The 15,709-nt window shown below is 53.0% G+C and overlaps 1 protein-coding gene and 1 pseudogene across 1 annotated transcript in view; both read left to right on the top strand.

Annotated features, from left to right (window-relative positions):
- Positions 1-14,614, top strand: part of CFAP74 (cilia and flagella associated protein 74) — an 86,930-nt gene extending 72,316 nt beyond the window's left edge. The window contains exons 27-40 of the mRNA XM_055419373.2: positions 7,892-8,168; positions 9,060-9,158; positions 9,984-10,123; positions 10,788-10,922; positions 11,068-11,177; positions 11,304-11,359; positions 11,474-11,593; positions 11,843-11,998; positions 12,620-12,746; positions 12,853-13,007; positions 13,244-13,376; positions 13,621-13,751; positions 13,944-14,078; positions 14,221-14,614. Coding sequence (XP_055275348.2) covers positions 7,892-8,168; positions 9,060-9,158; positions 9,984-10,123; positions 10,788-10,922; positions 11,068-11,177; positions 11,304-11,359; positions 11,474-11,593; positions 11,843-11,998; positions 12,620-12,746; positions 12,853-13,007; positions 13,244-13,376; positions 13,621-13,751; positions 13,944-14,078; positions 14,221-14,322 — 1,876 coding nt within the window. The 3' untranslated portion in view covers positions 14,323-14,614. The remainder of the gene's footprint in view (positions 1-7,891; positions 8,169-9,059; positions 9,159-9,983; positions 10,124-10,787; positions 10,923-11,067; positions 11,178-11,303; positions 11,360-11,473; positions 11,594-11,842; positions 11,999-12,619; positions 12,747-12,852; positions 13,008-13,243; positions 13,377-13,620; positions 13,752-13,943; positions 14,079-14,220) is intronic.
- On the top strand, positions 7,350-7,700 carry LOC148775138 (large ribosomal subunit protein eL34 pseudogene; annotated as a pseudogene).
- Positions 14,615-15,709: the final 1,095 nt, after the last annotated feature.

Here is a 15,709-nt window from a genome sequence, read left to right as displayed (position 1 = left end):
GCAAGACCAATCAAGATTTTCTTTTTAAGAACGGGGGAACAAAACCACAAATTGCCAGTCTCAGGTATGAAAGGAGACACATCACAGATCCTACAAACATCAGAAAGATTTTTCAAAAAAGCTATGAACAACTTTACATCAGTAAATGTGACAGTTTGGATATAATGGACAATTTTCTAAAAAACAAAAACTTACCAAAACTGATATGGAGAAAAAGAGAAAATCTGAATAGTCCAATAAATATGAGGGAAATCAAATGCAAAGTTTAAACCCTCTTATAGAAACTTCCAGTTATAATTAGTAGAGATGTCCCTTCATGATCACAACCTTGACATGGCAATGGGACTTGTGTAACTCAGTGAAGCTGTGAGCCACGCCGTGCAGGGCCACCCAAGACACGTCAAAGTGAAGAGTTCTGACAAAATGTGGTCCACCAGAGGTGGGAATGGCAAGCCACTCCAGTATTCTTGCCATGAAAACCCCATGAACAGTATGCAAAGGCAAAAAGCTATGACGCCAGAAGATGAGCCCCCCACATTCAAAGGTGTTCAACATGCTACTGGGGAAGAGCAGAGAAACAGCTCCAGAAAGAGTGATGCAGCTGAGCCAAAGTGGAAATGACACTCAGCTGTGGATGTATCTAGTGGTGAAAGTAAAGTCAGATGCTGTAAATAACAATATTGCATAGGAACCTGGAATCAAGGTAAATTGGATGTGGTCAAACAGGAGATGGCAAGAATGAACATCAACATCTTAGGAATCAGTGAAATAAAATGGATAGGAATGGATAAATTTAATTCTAAGACCACTATATCTACTACTATGGGCAAGAATCCCTTAGAAGAAATGGAGTAGCCTTCATAGTCAATAAGAGTCTGAAATACAGTACTTGGGTGGAACCTCAAAAATGACAGAATGATCTCGGTTTGTTTCCAAAGCAAACCATTCAACATCACAGTAATCCAAGTCTATGCCTCAAACACTGATGCCAAAGAAGCTGAAGTTGACCAGTTCTGTGAAGCCCTGCAAGACCTTCTAAAACTAACACACACCAAAAAGATGTCCTTTTCATCACAGGAGATTAGAAAAGTAGGAAGTCAAGAGATACCTGGAGCAACAGGCAAGTTTGGCCTTAGAGTACAAAATGAAGCAGGAAAAAGGCTAACAGAATTTTGTCAAGAGAACACACTGGTAATAGGAAGCACCCTTTTTCAACAACACAAGTGACGTTTCTACACATGGATATCACCAGATGGTCAATACCAAAATAAGATTGAGTATATTCTTTTCAGCTTAAGATAGAGAAGTTCTATACAATCAGCAAAAACAAGGCCTGGAGCTGACTGTGGCTCAATCAGTTCAGTTCAGTCGTGTCTGACTCTTTACGACCCTATGGACTGCAGCACTCCAGGCTTCCCTGTCTATCACCAACTCCCGGAGCTTGCTCAAACTCATGTCCATCGAGTCGGTGACGCCATCTAATCACCTCATCCTCTGTTGTCCCCTTCTCCTCTTGCCTTCAGTCTTTCCAAGCATCAGGGTCTTTTCCAAAATGAGTCAGTTCTTTGCATCAGGTGTCCAATGTATTGGAGCTTCAGCTTCAGCATCAGTCCTTCCAAAGAATATTCAGGGCTGATTTCCTTTAGGACTGACTGGTTTGATCTCCTTGCAGCCCAAGGGACTCTCAAGACTCTTCATTACAGTTGAAAAGCATAAATTCTTCAGTGCTCAGCTTTCTTTATGGTCCAACTCTCACATCCATACGTGACTACTGGAAAAAAAACATAGCTTTGACTAGTTCAGATCATCAGCTCCTTATTGCAAAATTCAGACTTAAAAATTGAAGAAAGTAGGGAAAACCACTAGTCCATTCAGGTATGACCTAAATAAAATCCCTTATGATTATACAGTGGAAGTGACAAATAGATTCAAGGGAATAGATCTGGTAGACACCATGCTTGAAGAACTATGGACAGAAGTTTGTAACACTGCACAGGAGGCAGTGACCAAAACCATCCAAAAGAAAAAGACATGCAAGAAGGCTAAGTGGTTTTCTGAGGAGGCTTTACAAATAGTTAAGAAAATAAGAGAAGTGAAAGGCAAAGTAGAAAGTGAAAGATATACCTAACTGAATGCAGCGTTCCAAAGCATAGCAAGGAGAGATAAGAAGGCCTTCTTAAATGAACAATGCAAAGAAATAGAGGAAAACAATAGAATGGGAAAGACAAGAGATCTCTTCAAGAAAATTGGAGATATCAAGGGCACATTTCTTGCAAGGATGGGCACAACAAAGGACAGAAACGATAAGGACCTAACAGAAGCAGAGGATATTAAGAAGAGGTGGCAAGAATACACAGAAGAATCATACAAAAAATGCCCTAATGACCTGGATAACCTGATGATGTTGTCACCTAGAGCTGGACATCATGAAGTGTGAAGTCAAGTTGGCCTTAGGAAGCATTACTATAAACAAAGCTGGTAGAGGTGATGGAATTCCACCTGAGCTATTTGAAATCCTAAATGATGATGCTGTTAAAGTGTTGCACTCAATATATTAGCAAATTTGGAAAACTCAGCAGTGGCCACCAGACTGGAAAAGGTCAGTTTTCATTCCAACCCCAAAGAAGAGCAGTGCCGAAGAATGTTCAAACAACCAGATTGTTGCACTCATTTTTTATGCTCATAAGGTTATACTCAAAATCCATCAAGCTAGGCTTCAGCAGTATGTGAACTAAGAACTTCTGGATGTGCAAGCTGAGTTTAGAAAAGGCAAAGGAACCAGAGATCAAATTGCCAGCTTTCATTGGCTCATAGAGAAAGCAAGGGAATTCCAGGAAAACATCTACTTCCGCTTCATTGACTTTGTGTGGATCACAATAAACTGGAAAATTCTTAAAGACATGGGAATACCAGACCGCCTTACCTGTCTCCTGAGAAACCTGTATGTGGCTCAAGAAGAAACAGTTAGAACCAGACGTAGAACAACTGAATGGTTCAAAATTGGGAAAATTGAGTACGTCAAGGCTGCATATTGTCACTCTGCTCATTTAACCTGTATGCAGAGTACATCATGAGAAACGCTGAGCTGGACAACTCAGAAGCTGGAATCAAGATTGCCAGGAGAAATATCAACAATCTCAGATGTCCAGATGATACCACTGTAACAACAGAAAGTGAAGAGGAGCTAAAGAGCCTCTTGATGAAAGTGAAAGAGAGTGAAAAAGCTGTCCTGTAACTCCACATTCAAAAAACTAAGATCACGGCATCTGGTCCCATCACTCATGGCAAATAGAAGGGGAAAAAGTAGAAGCAGTGACAGATTTTCTTGAGTTCCCAAATCACTGAAGACACTGACTGCAGCCATGAAATTAAAAGATGCTTGCTTGTTCCTTGGAAGAAAAACTATGACCAACCCAGACAGAGAAGTAAAAAGCAGAGACATCATTTTGCCAATTAAGTTCCATATAGCCAAAGGTCTGATATTTCCAGTAGTCATGTGCAGATGTGAGAGTTGGACCATAAAGAATGCTGAGCATCAAAGAATTGATGCTTTTCAACTGTCGTGCTGGAGAAGCCTCTTGAGAGTTCCTTGGACAGCAAAGAGATCAAACCAATCAATCCTAAAGGAAATCTATCCTGAATGTTCATTGGAAGGACTGATACTGAAGCTGAAGCTCCAATTCTTCAGCCACCCGACTCACTGGAAAAGACCCTGATGCTGGGAGAGTGAAGGCAAAAGGAGAAGGGGGCAGGAGAGGATGGTTACATAGCATTACCGACTCAATGGACACGAATTTGAGCAAACTCCAGGAGATAGTGGAGGACAGAGGAGCTTGGCGTGCTGCAGTCCATGGGGTCACAAAGCGTCAGACATGACTTAGCAACTGAACAGCGACAAACAACTAAGGATGTAATGTTCAACATGCTAAATATAATTAACCCTGCTTGTATGTTATACAGGAAAGGTAAGAGAGTAAATCCTAAGTAGTCTCATCACAAAGGAAAAAAAGCACTTATTTCTTTAATTTTGTATCTATGTGAGATGATGGATTTTCGCTAAAATTACTGTGAATATCATTTCACAGTATATATGTCAAATCATTTTTCTGCATACCTCAAACTAATGCAGAGCTATATGTCAACTACATCTCAATAAATCTGGAAGAAAATAAAATAAATAGGCAAAAAATTTAAATATATGACAGAAAAGAAGACAAAAATTGGCAATAAATATATTTTAAACAAAAAAATTAAAACAAAGCGTAAGAGCTTCCCACAATGAAAGTTGCAGATGACTTCACTAATGAATTCTTCCAAACATTTTAAAGAAAAAATGATGCCAATCTTAAACAGATCTTCTAGAGAACAGGAGAAGAAGGGAAACCTCCCTACCCTTGGCCCATTGATGCTGCTGCTGATGGGGGTGGTTTTGATGATGATGATGATATGATGGTGATGATGATGATGGTGGTGGTGATGGTGATGGTGGTGGCATGGTGGTGTGGTGGTGATGGTGGTGATGGTGGTGGCATGGTGGTGTGGTGGTGATGGTGGTGATGGTTATGGTGGTGATGGTGGTGGTGGTAATGGTGGTGATGGTGATGATGGTGATGGTGGTGATGGTGATGATGGTGATGGTGGTGGTGGTGATGATGGTGATGGTGGTGATGGTGGTGATGGTGATGATGGTGATGGTGGTGATGGTGGTGATGGTGATGGTGGTGATGGTGATGATGGTGATGGTGGTGGTGGTGATGATGGTGATGGTGGTGATGGTGGTGATGGTGATGGTGGTGATGGTGATGATGGTGATGGTGGTGATGGTGGTGATGGTGATGGTGGTGTGGTGATGATGGTGGTGTGGTGATGATGGTGGTGATGATGGTGGTGATGGTGATGATGGTGGTGATGATGGTGGTGATGGTGATGATGGTGGTGATGGTGATGATGGTGGTGGTGGTGATGATGGTGGTGATGGTGATGGTGGTGATGGTGATGGTGGTGGTGGTGGTGATGGTGGTGGTGGTGGTGATGGTTGTGGTGGTGGTGATGATGGTGGTGATGGTGATGGTGGTGGTGATGGTGATGGTGGTGATGATGGTGATGGTGGTGGTGGTGGTGATGGTGGTGATGGTGGTGGTGATGGTGGTGGTGGTGATGATGGTGGTGATGGTGATGGTGGTGGTGATGGTGATGGTGGTGATGATGGTGATGGTGGTGGTGGTGGTGATGGTGGTGATGGTGGTGGTGGTGATGGTGGTGTGGTGATGGTGGTGTGGTGATGATGGTGGTGTGGTGATGATGGTGGTGGTGGTGGTGATGATGGTGGTGGTGGTGGTGATGGTGGTGATGATGGTGGTGTGGTGATGATGGTGATGGTGGTGGTGCGGTGATGATGGTGGTGATGGTGATGGTGGTGGTGATAGTGGTGGTGGTGTGGTGATGATGGTGATGATGATGGTGGTGATGGTGATGGTGATAACGACATTCTGGAGGTTCAGCACATGCCCAGAGCAGGACTGAGGCTCCCTGGAGCCTGGCCCTGGTAACTGGCACCAGCCACCTATGTAATCAGATAAAGGAAGATGGAAACTTGCAACCAGGTGGGGAGGCCAGACACATTGCATCTCTGCCTCTGAAGTCAGAAGAACATTCCCCACAAGTTGATGGGCTTGTCTCACCTCGGTGGCTTGGGTGGGGAGAGAAACATGTAAAGCACACTCAGAGATAAGCACACGTTCTCAGCAAATGTGGTGGTGCTGTGTGGCAGGACCTTTTGTGTCTCCACTGAACTCAGTGCCTCCAGGTCACAGGGTGACAGCCTCGAGCTAAGCCTGGGTGATTGGACCTGATGGTCTTATTTTTTTTTTTTTGTAATATTTCTTTATTTGGCTGCACCGGGTCTTAGTTGTGGCAGGTGGGACTTTTAGTTGTAGCATGAAGGATCTCATTCCCCAACCAAGTATCGAACCTGGGCCATCTTCATGGGGAGTGCAAAGTCTTAGCTCCGGGGCCACCAGGGAAGTCCCCAGACAGCCTTTTCTCAAAGGAAAGTGGAGCAGAACATGAGAGAACTGCAAGGGAGATCTTCAGAGGGACAAGCGAGAATGTAAAGGAAGGGGTTTGCAGGGTTGACAGACTTGAGGCATGCCCCCCCCGAGCTGTCCCCTGTTCCCTGGTCAGTCAAGCGAGGTCAAAGCCACACCCGTCATGGGCACCTTCCTGAAGTGACTCCAAGCACCTCTTATTTTTGTATATAATAAGGATCACATTATACACATTTATGCTTTTTATATTAATCGAGTTATAATAACCTCAATGACTTCTCCACCCAGAGGATTTTTTTTTTGTTTTACTATTTAGAGCCTGTGTTTACAGGACACAGAAATATACACTGAAATATTTCGGCATATGAACACATTTTTATTATGGACAAGAATGACAGGGTCATCGACATCACCTCATAAAGCTTTAAAATATATGAAATTAGGGTAAAATTCTATGACAAGAGTGCCGTGGGAACAGGAGTTCAAAGAAATATGGAATGTAAATTTTCTAGCGGTTAAAATACCAAATATCTGGGTTTTTTCAATGGATAATGGCAGGAATCAATTCATTATGGCATACAGATTCCCATGTTTATATTTAAAAAGTAATCTATCAGTTTTATTTTTTAACTTTATTTGTTTTTGGCCTTGCTGGGTCTTTGTTGCTGTGCAGGCTTTTCTCTAGTTGTGTTGCAAGGGCTTCTCACTGTGGCGGCTCCTCTCGAGAGCACAGGCTCTCGGGCACGTGGGCTCAGTAGCTGTGGTTCTGGGCTCTAAAGCACAGGCTCAAGAGTTGAGGCACATGGACCCAGTTCCTCCACAGTATGTGGAATCTTCCTGGGCCAGGGATCAAACCCGTATTTCCTGCATTGACAGGTGGATTCTTTACCCCTGAGCACCTAGGGAAGCCCTGTCATTTCATTTTTAAATGTCACACATATGCTTGTGCTCAGTCGTGTCCATCTCTTTGCGACTCCATGAACTGTAGCCCTCCAGGTTCCTCTGTCCATGGGATTCTCCAGGCAAGAATACTAGAGCGGATAGCCATTTCCTTCTCCAGGGGACCTTCCCAACCCAGGAATCAAACCCATGTCACTTGTGTCTCCTGCATTGCCAGGCAGATTCTTTACCACTGAGTTACCTGGGAAACCCTTTTAAATATCATTGAATATTTAAGGAAATAAGTCAGACACCTCCATTGCAACTTCATTGCAACTGTTTAAACTTGTGATGAAAATCTTAACTATCCAGTTAAAATGTGCACAGGGCCTCTTCCAGGGACAGCATCTAGAGGCATTCAGGATGGTGCAGCACCTGACATACCGCTGTAGGCTGTCCTACAACACAACCTCTAACCAAACCAGGCTGTCCTGAAGCCCTGGTAACAGAACTGTTTACATTTATACCAAGAAGGTTGGGAAAGCAACAAAATCTGCATGTGGTGTGTGCCCAGGCCAACTTAGAGGCATTCATGCTATGAGACCTAAAGTTCTCATGAGGTTGTCTGAAACGAAGAAATACGTCAGCTGAGCCTATGGTGGTTCCATGTGTACTAAATGTGTCCGTGACAGGATCAAGCACGCTTTCCTCATTGAGGAGCAGATCGTTGTGAGAGTATTGAAAGCATAAGCACAGAGTCAGAAAGCTAAATAAAAAATGAAGCATTTTTGAGTAATAAAAGAAAAATGTGCACAGGGGAAAATGGTATTTTGAAAATTTACTAAAACTCATTAATGGGGTAGGAAACCAAACCTGTGACACCTGCTGTCCTGATCCTGGGCGTCCCTGTGTTGGAGGCCGCCTTGCTCAGCCCCTGGCTGAGCCACTCATGCTATTACTTCCAGGTGCTTCAAGCTGGCATGCCGGGCCGTGGGTGTCTACCCACCCCTGGAGCTGTCCCACTACCAGATCAAGTTTGCAGCCACCTCCTTGTACGACACATCTGTGGCCACCCTGTACGTCATCAACTCCCACCTGAGCAGGAACTCACTGACCCACTCGGTGCCCCGCATTGGCTCGGAGGACGCTTTTCCTGTGGGGCCCACGTCTTTTGAGTTCCTGCTACCCCCAGATTCTCCCATCACCATCTCACCCCTGGTGGGCACCGTGTGGCCAGGAAAGGTAGGTGTGAGCCCCACAGGTGGGCTGGGGGGGGCAGGGCCACCCCGGGGTGCCTGGCTCTGCCCACCCTGGACCACGATGATTCAACCAGACAACAGACGGTAGAGATCAACCTGGATCCTCCTGCCCTATACCCAGCCCAGCCTGGCCCCACAGGCCCCTGGCTGGGGGCTCCATCAGTTCAGACCAAGCAAGGGTGTGCAGCCCTGGATGTCACAGCAGATGGACACAGAGGCTGCACAGCACCTGGTCACCAGGAGCACAGGGTTTCCCACCTCTGCTTCTCCTGATGAAACAGAAAGAGCCAGACCTCAAGGCAGGGACTCCCCGGGGCCCTCACAGCATCTCTGAGCTTACTTCCATGGCTTCATATGTGGGGGTGACAGCCACTGTGAGGGGACTGAGTGAGAATGGGCAGGGACATGCAGGCCCTGCAGTCACAGAAACGCATCATAGTAAAGTGAGCAAATTCGGCTTAAGAAATGGTTCTCTTCTCCAAGGGGGTTACTGCAGCTATTAAGAGCTTCCCCCTCGCTCCCTTGCTGTACTGAGCATGGGGAGGCTACAGTGAGGGAGCCCTTGTGGGGCCCAGGGTCATCCTGGGGGTGGGCTGCTGTTCCCTTCGTGGGGACAGATGGCAATGCAGGGACCACCCCCAGGTCTCAGAGCCTGAACATGAATCTTCGCTTCTCACTCATGCCCTGTGGGCTGCTACCCACTGCGGGCAGTGTGCCAGGTCCATCGCATGGACCCTCCCCCACATGGTGAGAGGGGCCTGGTGATCATGCCTGCAACCACCCAGTTTCCAGGGACAGAGATCAGGCAGGACCTCCTAGGAGGGCTCTTCTAAGACCCCAACATGTCTGAGAGCATGAACCTTTCCCCCGACAGAGGTGCCTGGTCCGAGTGGCCTTCCAGCCAGTGCTGCCCAGCGAGCTGATCCACCAGGAGGCCTTCCAGGCCCTGAGCAGGAAAGCTGAGATCAAATCAGTGCGTGGTGGGAAGGGGGCTGGGGCGGGGCTTGGGGCTGCCTGCTTTGCACGAGGCCCTTGCACAAAGTCTTGGGAACAAATACCCCCACCCCGCCTTGAGGTTGGGGGCTCCCAGGGTTGGGGGGCAGGAGCCCTGGGAACACTTTACAGAGCACTAGGTGTGTTTTAAGAGGTTAGCACTTTTTCTTGGCAAAGCCCCTCCCTCCTCTCTTGAGAGCATCACCAGGCAGGGAAGAGCCCCAGACCCTGGTCCACCAGGGTGGTCTGGGATGGTGGGCCAGGTCCTCTGCACTGCTCAGCAGGGGCTTGCGCTTACAATGAAGGGGAACAGACAAAACATCAAAGGGCCTGTGAACCTGAGGGAGTTCAGGCCTGGAGAAGCAGCTGCCCCGGGCTCCTGTCCAGAAGGGGCATCCGATACAGCTGGGCAGTCATGGCCCAGAGCCCCGCCCACCCGCTGCTGTCCTGGAGATGCAGCGGCCCCAGCAGTTACTCCTCAGCATCCAAGCACCCCTGCCATCACAGCGCACACAGAAGGAAGGGGCACACGCCCGCAGCCTGCCAGAAGGCAGCGAGGCATGGGGGCGGGGCACAGGGTGAGAACCCCCTTTTCGGCCAGCTCTCTGCCTCACCCTGTGCCTCCCCTTCCTGATGGGGAAGACAGACACTGGGGGTGGTGCAGGAGCCCACAGGGGTCACCGCACCTGTCGTCGGTCCCCCTTGAGGAGCTGCTTGGGGTCTGGGTCCCGGGTTTCTGCCCTGGGCAGTCTGCCAGCCCAGCAGAGTCCCAAGGGCAGCACCACAGCCAGCCTCCTCCTGGCAGTCCCAAAAAGAGACAGTCACCCAGAGGAAGGACCAGCGGAGACCATCTTTGTCCACGCTGAGGCCGCAGAACCAAGACCGGCTGCTCCAGGCCTCAGCCTCCCAGCCCCCGGAGCTGCAGAAAGAGGACCTTGCATCCAGGTGGGCTTGAGAGAAGGCTGCCCCCGCCTCCTGCCCCACAGAGATGTCCCCCTATGCTCCAGGGCCTTATGACTGCAAGTCCAGAGCGCGACTGGCTTCAGGCACAGCTGGACCCAGGAGCTGCCTTGAGGCCCCTCAGGTTCTGCTGTCCTGGGTATCTGCTCACCTCAGTTCCCCTGGGCCCAGGGCCCCTGGGAAAAGTCTTGGCCCAGGGCCCCTGGGAAAAGTCTTAGTCCAGGGGCTGGGGACGCTAAGCCCCTGACCCCCATGTTCCCAGCTCAGCATCCCAGCCTCCCCAGCTGCCACATGAGCTCCAGGCAGCTCTGACAGGCTTGAGCCACTTGTCAGCCCTGGACCCTTGCTGTGGCCCCAGGAACTCGGTTGTCTGGTGGTGCCTGATGGGTACCCTGGGAGAAGAAAGGCCCCCACAGGGACCAGGGAAGGGATGCAAAAGCCAGTTGGTCAGACAAAACCGTGACAACCACAGCCTGGGCCACAGCGTGGCCCCCAGGCTGCCACTCACCGCCCCATACCCTCTGGCCCAGGGCCCTGGGAAGCAGGTGTGGCCTTACAGAGCCCTCCATGGAGGGCAGGGCACAGCCTCCTGGGTGCTGGGGGCAGTGTGGGGACAGGGCATGAGTGCAACTTGCCGGTTCTGTTCCAGCTCTCAAGAGTACCAGTTGGCACAGGCCTCCCTGACCAGGTCTTTCCAGGGGAAGTTTGACAAGTTTGTGGTTCCCTGTGTTGTTGCCAGTGGTGACACCAAAGACAGAAAGGGGACAGAACCACTGAGCTTCAGGTGCGGTGCTCTGGGCAGGGGGGCGGGGTGGTCACTCTCCCTGCCAACAGCCACCTAGATCCCAGTGAGGCCGGCTCAGGGTCTGACTGGGAGGGCAGGGCACATGGTCCCTGCCCTGCCCTCAGCAAATCCCCACCATTCCCAGTCCCCACAACACGCTGTACCTGGAACTGTGGTGTCCAGCGGTGGCGCCGTCTATCATGGTGACGTCCAACAAAGGCAAGACCATCATTAACTTCGGTGACATTGCTGCAGGTGTGTCCTGACTGGAGCCCAGTCCCATGCACACCCCCACCCACAGGGATCCAGGCACCCTTCTTTTCACCTGGGCTCTCACACCCACCCCCAGGCCTGGGGCTGTGACCTGACCCCCCATTTCAGGACACCGGGGCATAAAGAAGGTCTCCATCCAGAACATCTCCCCCGAGGATCTCGACGTATCCTGCCCACGCCGCCCAGGCAGCTTGTAGCAGGGGCGGGGAAGAGGAGACAAGGGGATTATGAAGGGCTGAGGCCCCATTCTCACCCCTTCCTTGACGCTGGGCCCTCAGCTGGAGTACTCCGTGCTGAACCCCGATGGCCCCTTCGTCCTGCTGAACCCCACCATCAGGTTGCCCTCCGGCGAGACCCAGGTCCTAGATCTGTCCTTCTCCCCGCGTGAGAGTGTCCTGGTGAGTCCCAGCCCACCCGAGCTCCATTGCAGCCCTACTCCCTGCTCTGTATGCCGTCCAGCACTCTGAGCCTGGGAGCCACTGGTCCTCCTGGGCCCTGGCCTCTTACTAGAAGGAGGAGGAAGTGGTGGCCAGGGAGCTCCAAGTCATCCCAGGTCCCCCACGCCCTGACCCAGCTGCTCTAAGACAGAGCTCCCACACCTGCTTCTGCCAGGGTCTGTTTCACGCTAAGGGACGTGGTCTCTGCAGGCCCAAGAAACCCTGGACATCATCACCAAGAAAGGCACGCTCTCCCTGACCCTCATGGGCACGGGTGTGGCGTCCACGATCACGTGCTCCATTGAAGGTGATGTCCTCAACATGGGCTACGTGATCGCCAGAGAGTCTGTCTCCTTGGGCTTCAAGGTAAAGCATGTGGCGGGGCCTGGTGCCGCCCATCGCCTGGGAGAGGTTCCCAGGAGGGGTCTACCCCGCCTCAGTCAGGGTGCCAGCAGAGCCGCAGGCTGCTCCCACCACCCCCAGCAGCTGTCACTCCACTGGCCCCCTCCAGCCAGTGGGGAGGGGGTGCTGAGGACTCCCCTCCCTCTGACCCTCTGCTGCTGCCCAGGCCTCCTCACTGCTCCCATCTTTCTGCCCCAGGGCCTCTGCATGAGATGGGGGCCATCCCCCCAAGGGGCCGTGTGGGCTTCTATCCCCACACAGGCAGGCAGGCCTGGCTTTTTCTGCTCCCTCACATCTGAGGCAGCCTTGGGCTGAAGTTGCCAACAGGACCCCTGCTTCTTTACTTAGTTTAGTCTAGGTTCTGACAGCAGACCCCAGGGCCCAATTCCATGGGATATTTTACAGAGGGATGCAGCGATCTCCCGGGAAGAGGGGGAGGCAGGAGAGAACTGGGGTGGGATGCTGGTTCAGCTGAAGGCTAGCCCGAGCCTGACTGGGCAGGAGGAGGCTGAGACTTGGCGGCTGTGGCCTGCTCCCCGGCTGGCCAGCCCAGCTGCCCCAGTGACCCGGCCCTTCTCCCCGCAGCTGCAGAACAACTCCCCGCTGCCCATCAAGTTCTCCATGCAGCTAGACAGCCTCTCCTCCAGGAGCAGAGACCAGCACCGCCTGCCACAGTTCCTGGCCTCGCCGGACCAGAGGACGGAAATCGTGGGTGAGCTGGCCAGCTGGGGGGACTGTGTGGGCCTTGGAGGAGGGGTGGCCAGGGGGTGCTGGGTGCTGCAGGGGGATCTGGACCAGCCTGGCCACCTTGCCCCCAGGCACACAGAATTACAGTGGCCAGAGCGTGTTCAGCGTGGTCCCGGTCAAGGGCGTCATGGAACCCGGCAAGGCTCAGGACTTCACTGTGACCTTCAGCCCAGACCACGAGAGCCTGTACTTCTCCGACCGGCTACAGGTCGTGCTCTTTGATAAGGTAGGACTCCGACCCAGCCTGGACCCCTCCTTCCCACCCACACATCCACTTGTCCAAGCCCTTCGGCTGCCTGAGTGGCCCCACGTTGGAGCTTAGTGCCTGGGGGGCTCCACATCAGGTTGGGGGTCATCAGGTGGAGAGACCAACGTCTGGGGTCCTACAGGCCCACATCACAGCCCCACCCCCTCCCAGAGCCCCACAGGCAGGGTCACAAACCACTGTGCTTCTGCCCCCAGAAAGTGTCCCACCACATCCTCCTGAAGGGCGCGGCCCGTGAGCACATGATGTTTGTGGAGGGCGGAGACCCCCTGGATGTGCCCGTGGAGTCCCTGACCGTGATCCCTGCCTTTGACCTGGAGCACAGAGAGGGTGAGCTCTCTGAGGGCAGAGAGCCCCGAGGTGGGCAGGGTAGCAGGAGAGGATCCTTGGCCCTTGGAGTCTGCAGGGAGGGCAGGCATTCCTGGCCCATCCCCCACAGGTGGGGGCAGGGCTATATGGGCCAGCCCTGCTCAGAGGATCCCTGCCTGACCCCGGGCACCCCGGCACTCACTCCGCGGTACCCCCTCCGCGGTACCCCCAACCCCGAGACCCCCTCCAGGCCCTCCCTCTCCAGAAGCTGAGGAGCTAAAGCCCATCCTGGTGACCCTGGAGTACGCCCAGCTGGACCCAGACACACAGGCCCCACCTGCCACCCGAGAACTGCAGGTGGGCTGCATCCGGACTACCCAGCTGTCCGCAAAGAAGGTGACCACAGCACTGCCCTGGCCTCCCTGGCACCTTTGCAGCCACCACTCCCTGGGAAGCTCGGGCCTCTGCTGGCCTTGCCTCTCTGTAGTTGAGGGGTGGGCAGCCTGCTGGTCAGGGCTGGGGACAGGGTTGCTGGTTCCCTGGAGCTGAGCCCACCAGCCTGCCCCCTGACAGCACCAATGCTTGCAGACTGTTGAGTTCAGCATGGACAACATCACAGCCCTGCAGCACAAGGGCTTCACCATTGAGCCCTCCAAAGGCTCTGTGGAGCGCGGCCAGACCAAGGCCATCAGCATCTCCTGGATGCCGCCCATCGACTTTGATGTGGGTACCTGGGAGCCTGTCCCCCCAGGAGAGGGCTGAGGGGCCTGGGTGGGTGAGGTGGGCAGTGCCATCAAGAGAAAACACGTGCCTGCTGCACCCCCTGACTGAGGATCCGCCTCTGTTCCCACCTCTCCCCTTCCAGCCGGACCACCCACTCATGGCATCGGCCCTGCTGCAGCTCAGGGGGGATGTGAAGGAGACCTACAAGGTCCTCTTTGTAGCCCAGGTGGTGACCGGCCCCTGAGGCCACAGGAATCTCTCCACAGAGCCCCCGATCTTCCTGCCACCCTCGAAGCCCTCCCCTGGTCTGTGGACCAGGCCGAACCACCCAGGGGCCTGGGACCTGGGCAGTTTCAAAAGGGCAGCCTCCTGCATGGCCCCCTGGAGCACTCCTGCCGTCCTGGCTCCAGCTCCCGTCCCAGCCCCACATCAGAACCAGCGAAGAGGCCAGTCCCGACCACAGCCTGCTCCCAGCCCAAGCCCTGCGGGTCCCCGGCACCCACCCAGCCTTTCGAAGTCCTGCTCCCCCACAGACCTGTCAATAAACCCTGTGTGCATCTGTGCCTCCATGCCTGCAGTGTGGGCTGCAGTGAGCAGATGGGCCCACGGGGAAGAGCCCTGGGGGGCTGCCCCTACCCACACACACAAGTCAGCCCATCAAACAATGAACTCAGCCTGGACAACTAGAAGGGCTTCCTGAACCCTGGGGAAACAGCTGGTGGGGGGTAGGGGTGGAGTTGAGGCCAACCCACACCTGGAGAGGCCGGTGAGCAGGGGGGTGCTGCAGACTCCAAAGTCCAGGCAGCCCCTTAGCCTCCTGCTACTCCCAAGTCCCTGAGGCCACAAGCAAGGAGTGAGCCCTCACTGCATCCTCCTTCAAGGCCCAGTCAGGGTCAGACAGGGGAGGCCCACCTGTCTGTTTGGTTTTCCACTGTTCTGAAGTGAGTCCAGGCTCAGCCTTCTGGGTCCTGACCAGCTCTTCAAGGAAGAAGCCCCCTCTCCCAGCCCATGAGACCTTGCTGGGAGCTCAGAACGGTGCCTGCACCAGCCCCTGCCTTCTAGAGAGTGGCAAGGTAGACACTGTCCCCACAGAGCTCATCCAGCCAGGCCCCCTGTGTACAGCCGAGCATGCCCAGCCTGTGCCAGCCCTAGGCGACCAAACGCAGCCTTTTCTGGCAGGAGTGGAGGGCCAGCTGCATCCAGGGCTTCTCCTGGGCACAGGCCTCAGGACACCAGCCTGAACCTCACCCTACTTCCTCGGTGCCCTTGGCATCTGGAAGTCTGCCCTCTCCCTAACCCTGAGCCCACAACAGTGGCCGCAGAGCAGCCTTTTGTGGGACTTCTGTCCGGTGGGCAGACCCTCACCAGGCTGCTGCTCACCAGATGAGAGAGAAACCCAGGTCCTGAGGCCAGGTCAGGCCCCAAAGGAGTCCTCCCTGCAGGGCACTGCCCCACCTTCTCCTTGGGTAGGCCCCCCTCTTCTAAACACTGGCCTGGCTCTTGGGGTTTAGAACCAGAGGGCCTTGGCATTTACTTACCCAAGTCCTGCCTGCACTCCTGCATGCTGGCTGCACTTCTGCCCATCCTTCTCCTTCCCACTCCTGAGCCAGGAGCCTGGCTGGAGCAGGGTA

This window comes from Moschus berezovskii, chromosome 17 (genome assembly GCF_049115385.1).
Source record: "Moschus berezovskii isolate FMDL1 chromosome 17, NW_MosBer_1.0, whole genome shotgun sequence".
Taxonomy (NCBI): Eukaryota; Metazoa; Chordata; class Mammalia; order Artiodactyla; family Moschidae; genus Moschus; species Moschus berezovskii.
This window is presented reverse-complemented; position numbering and strand designations above follow the sequence as displayed.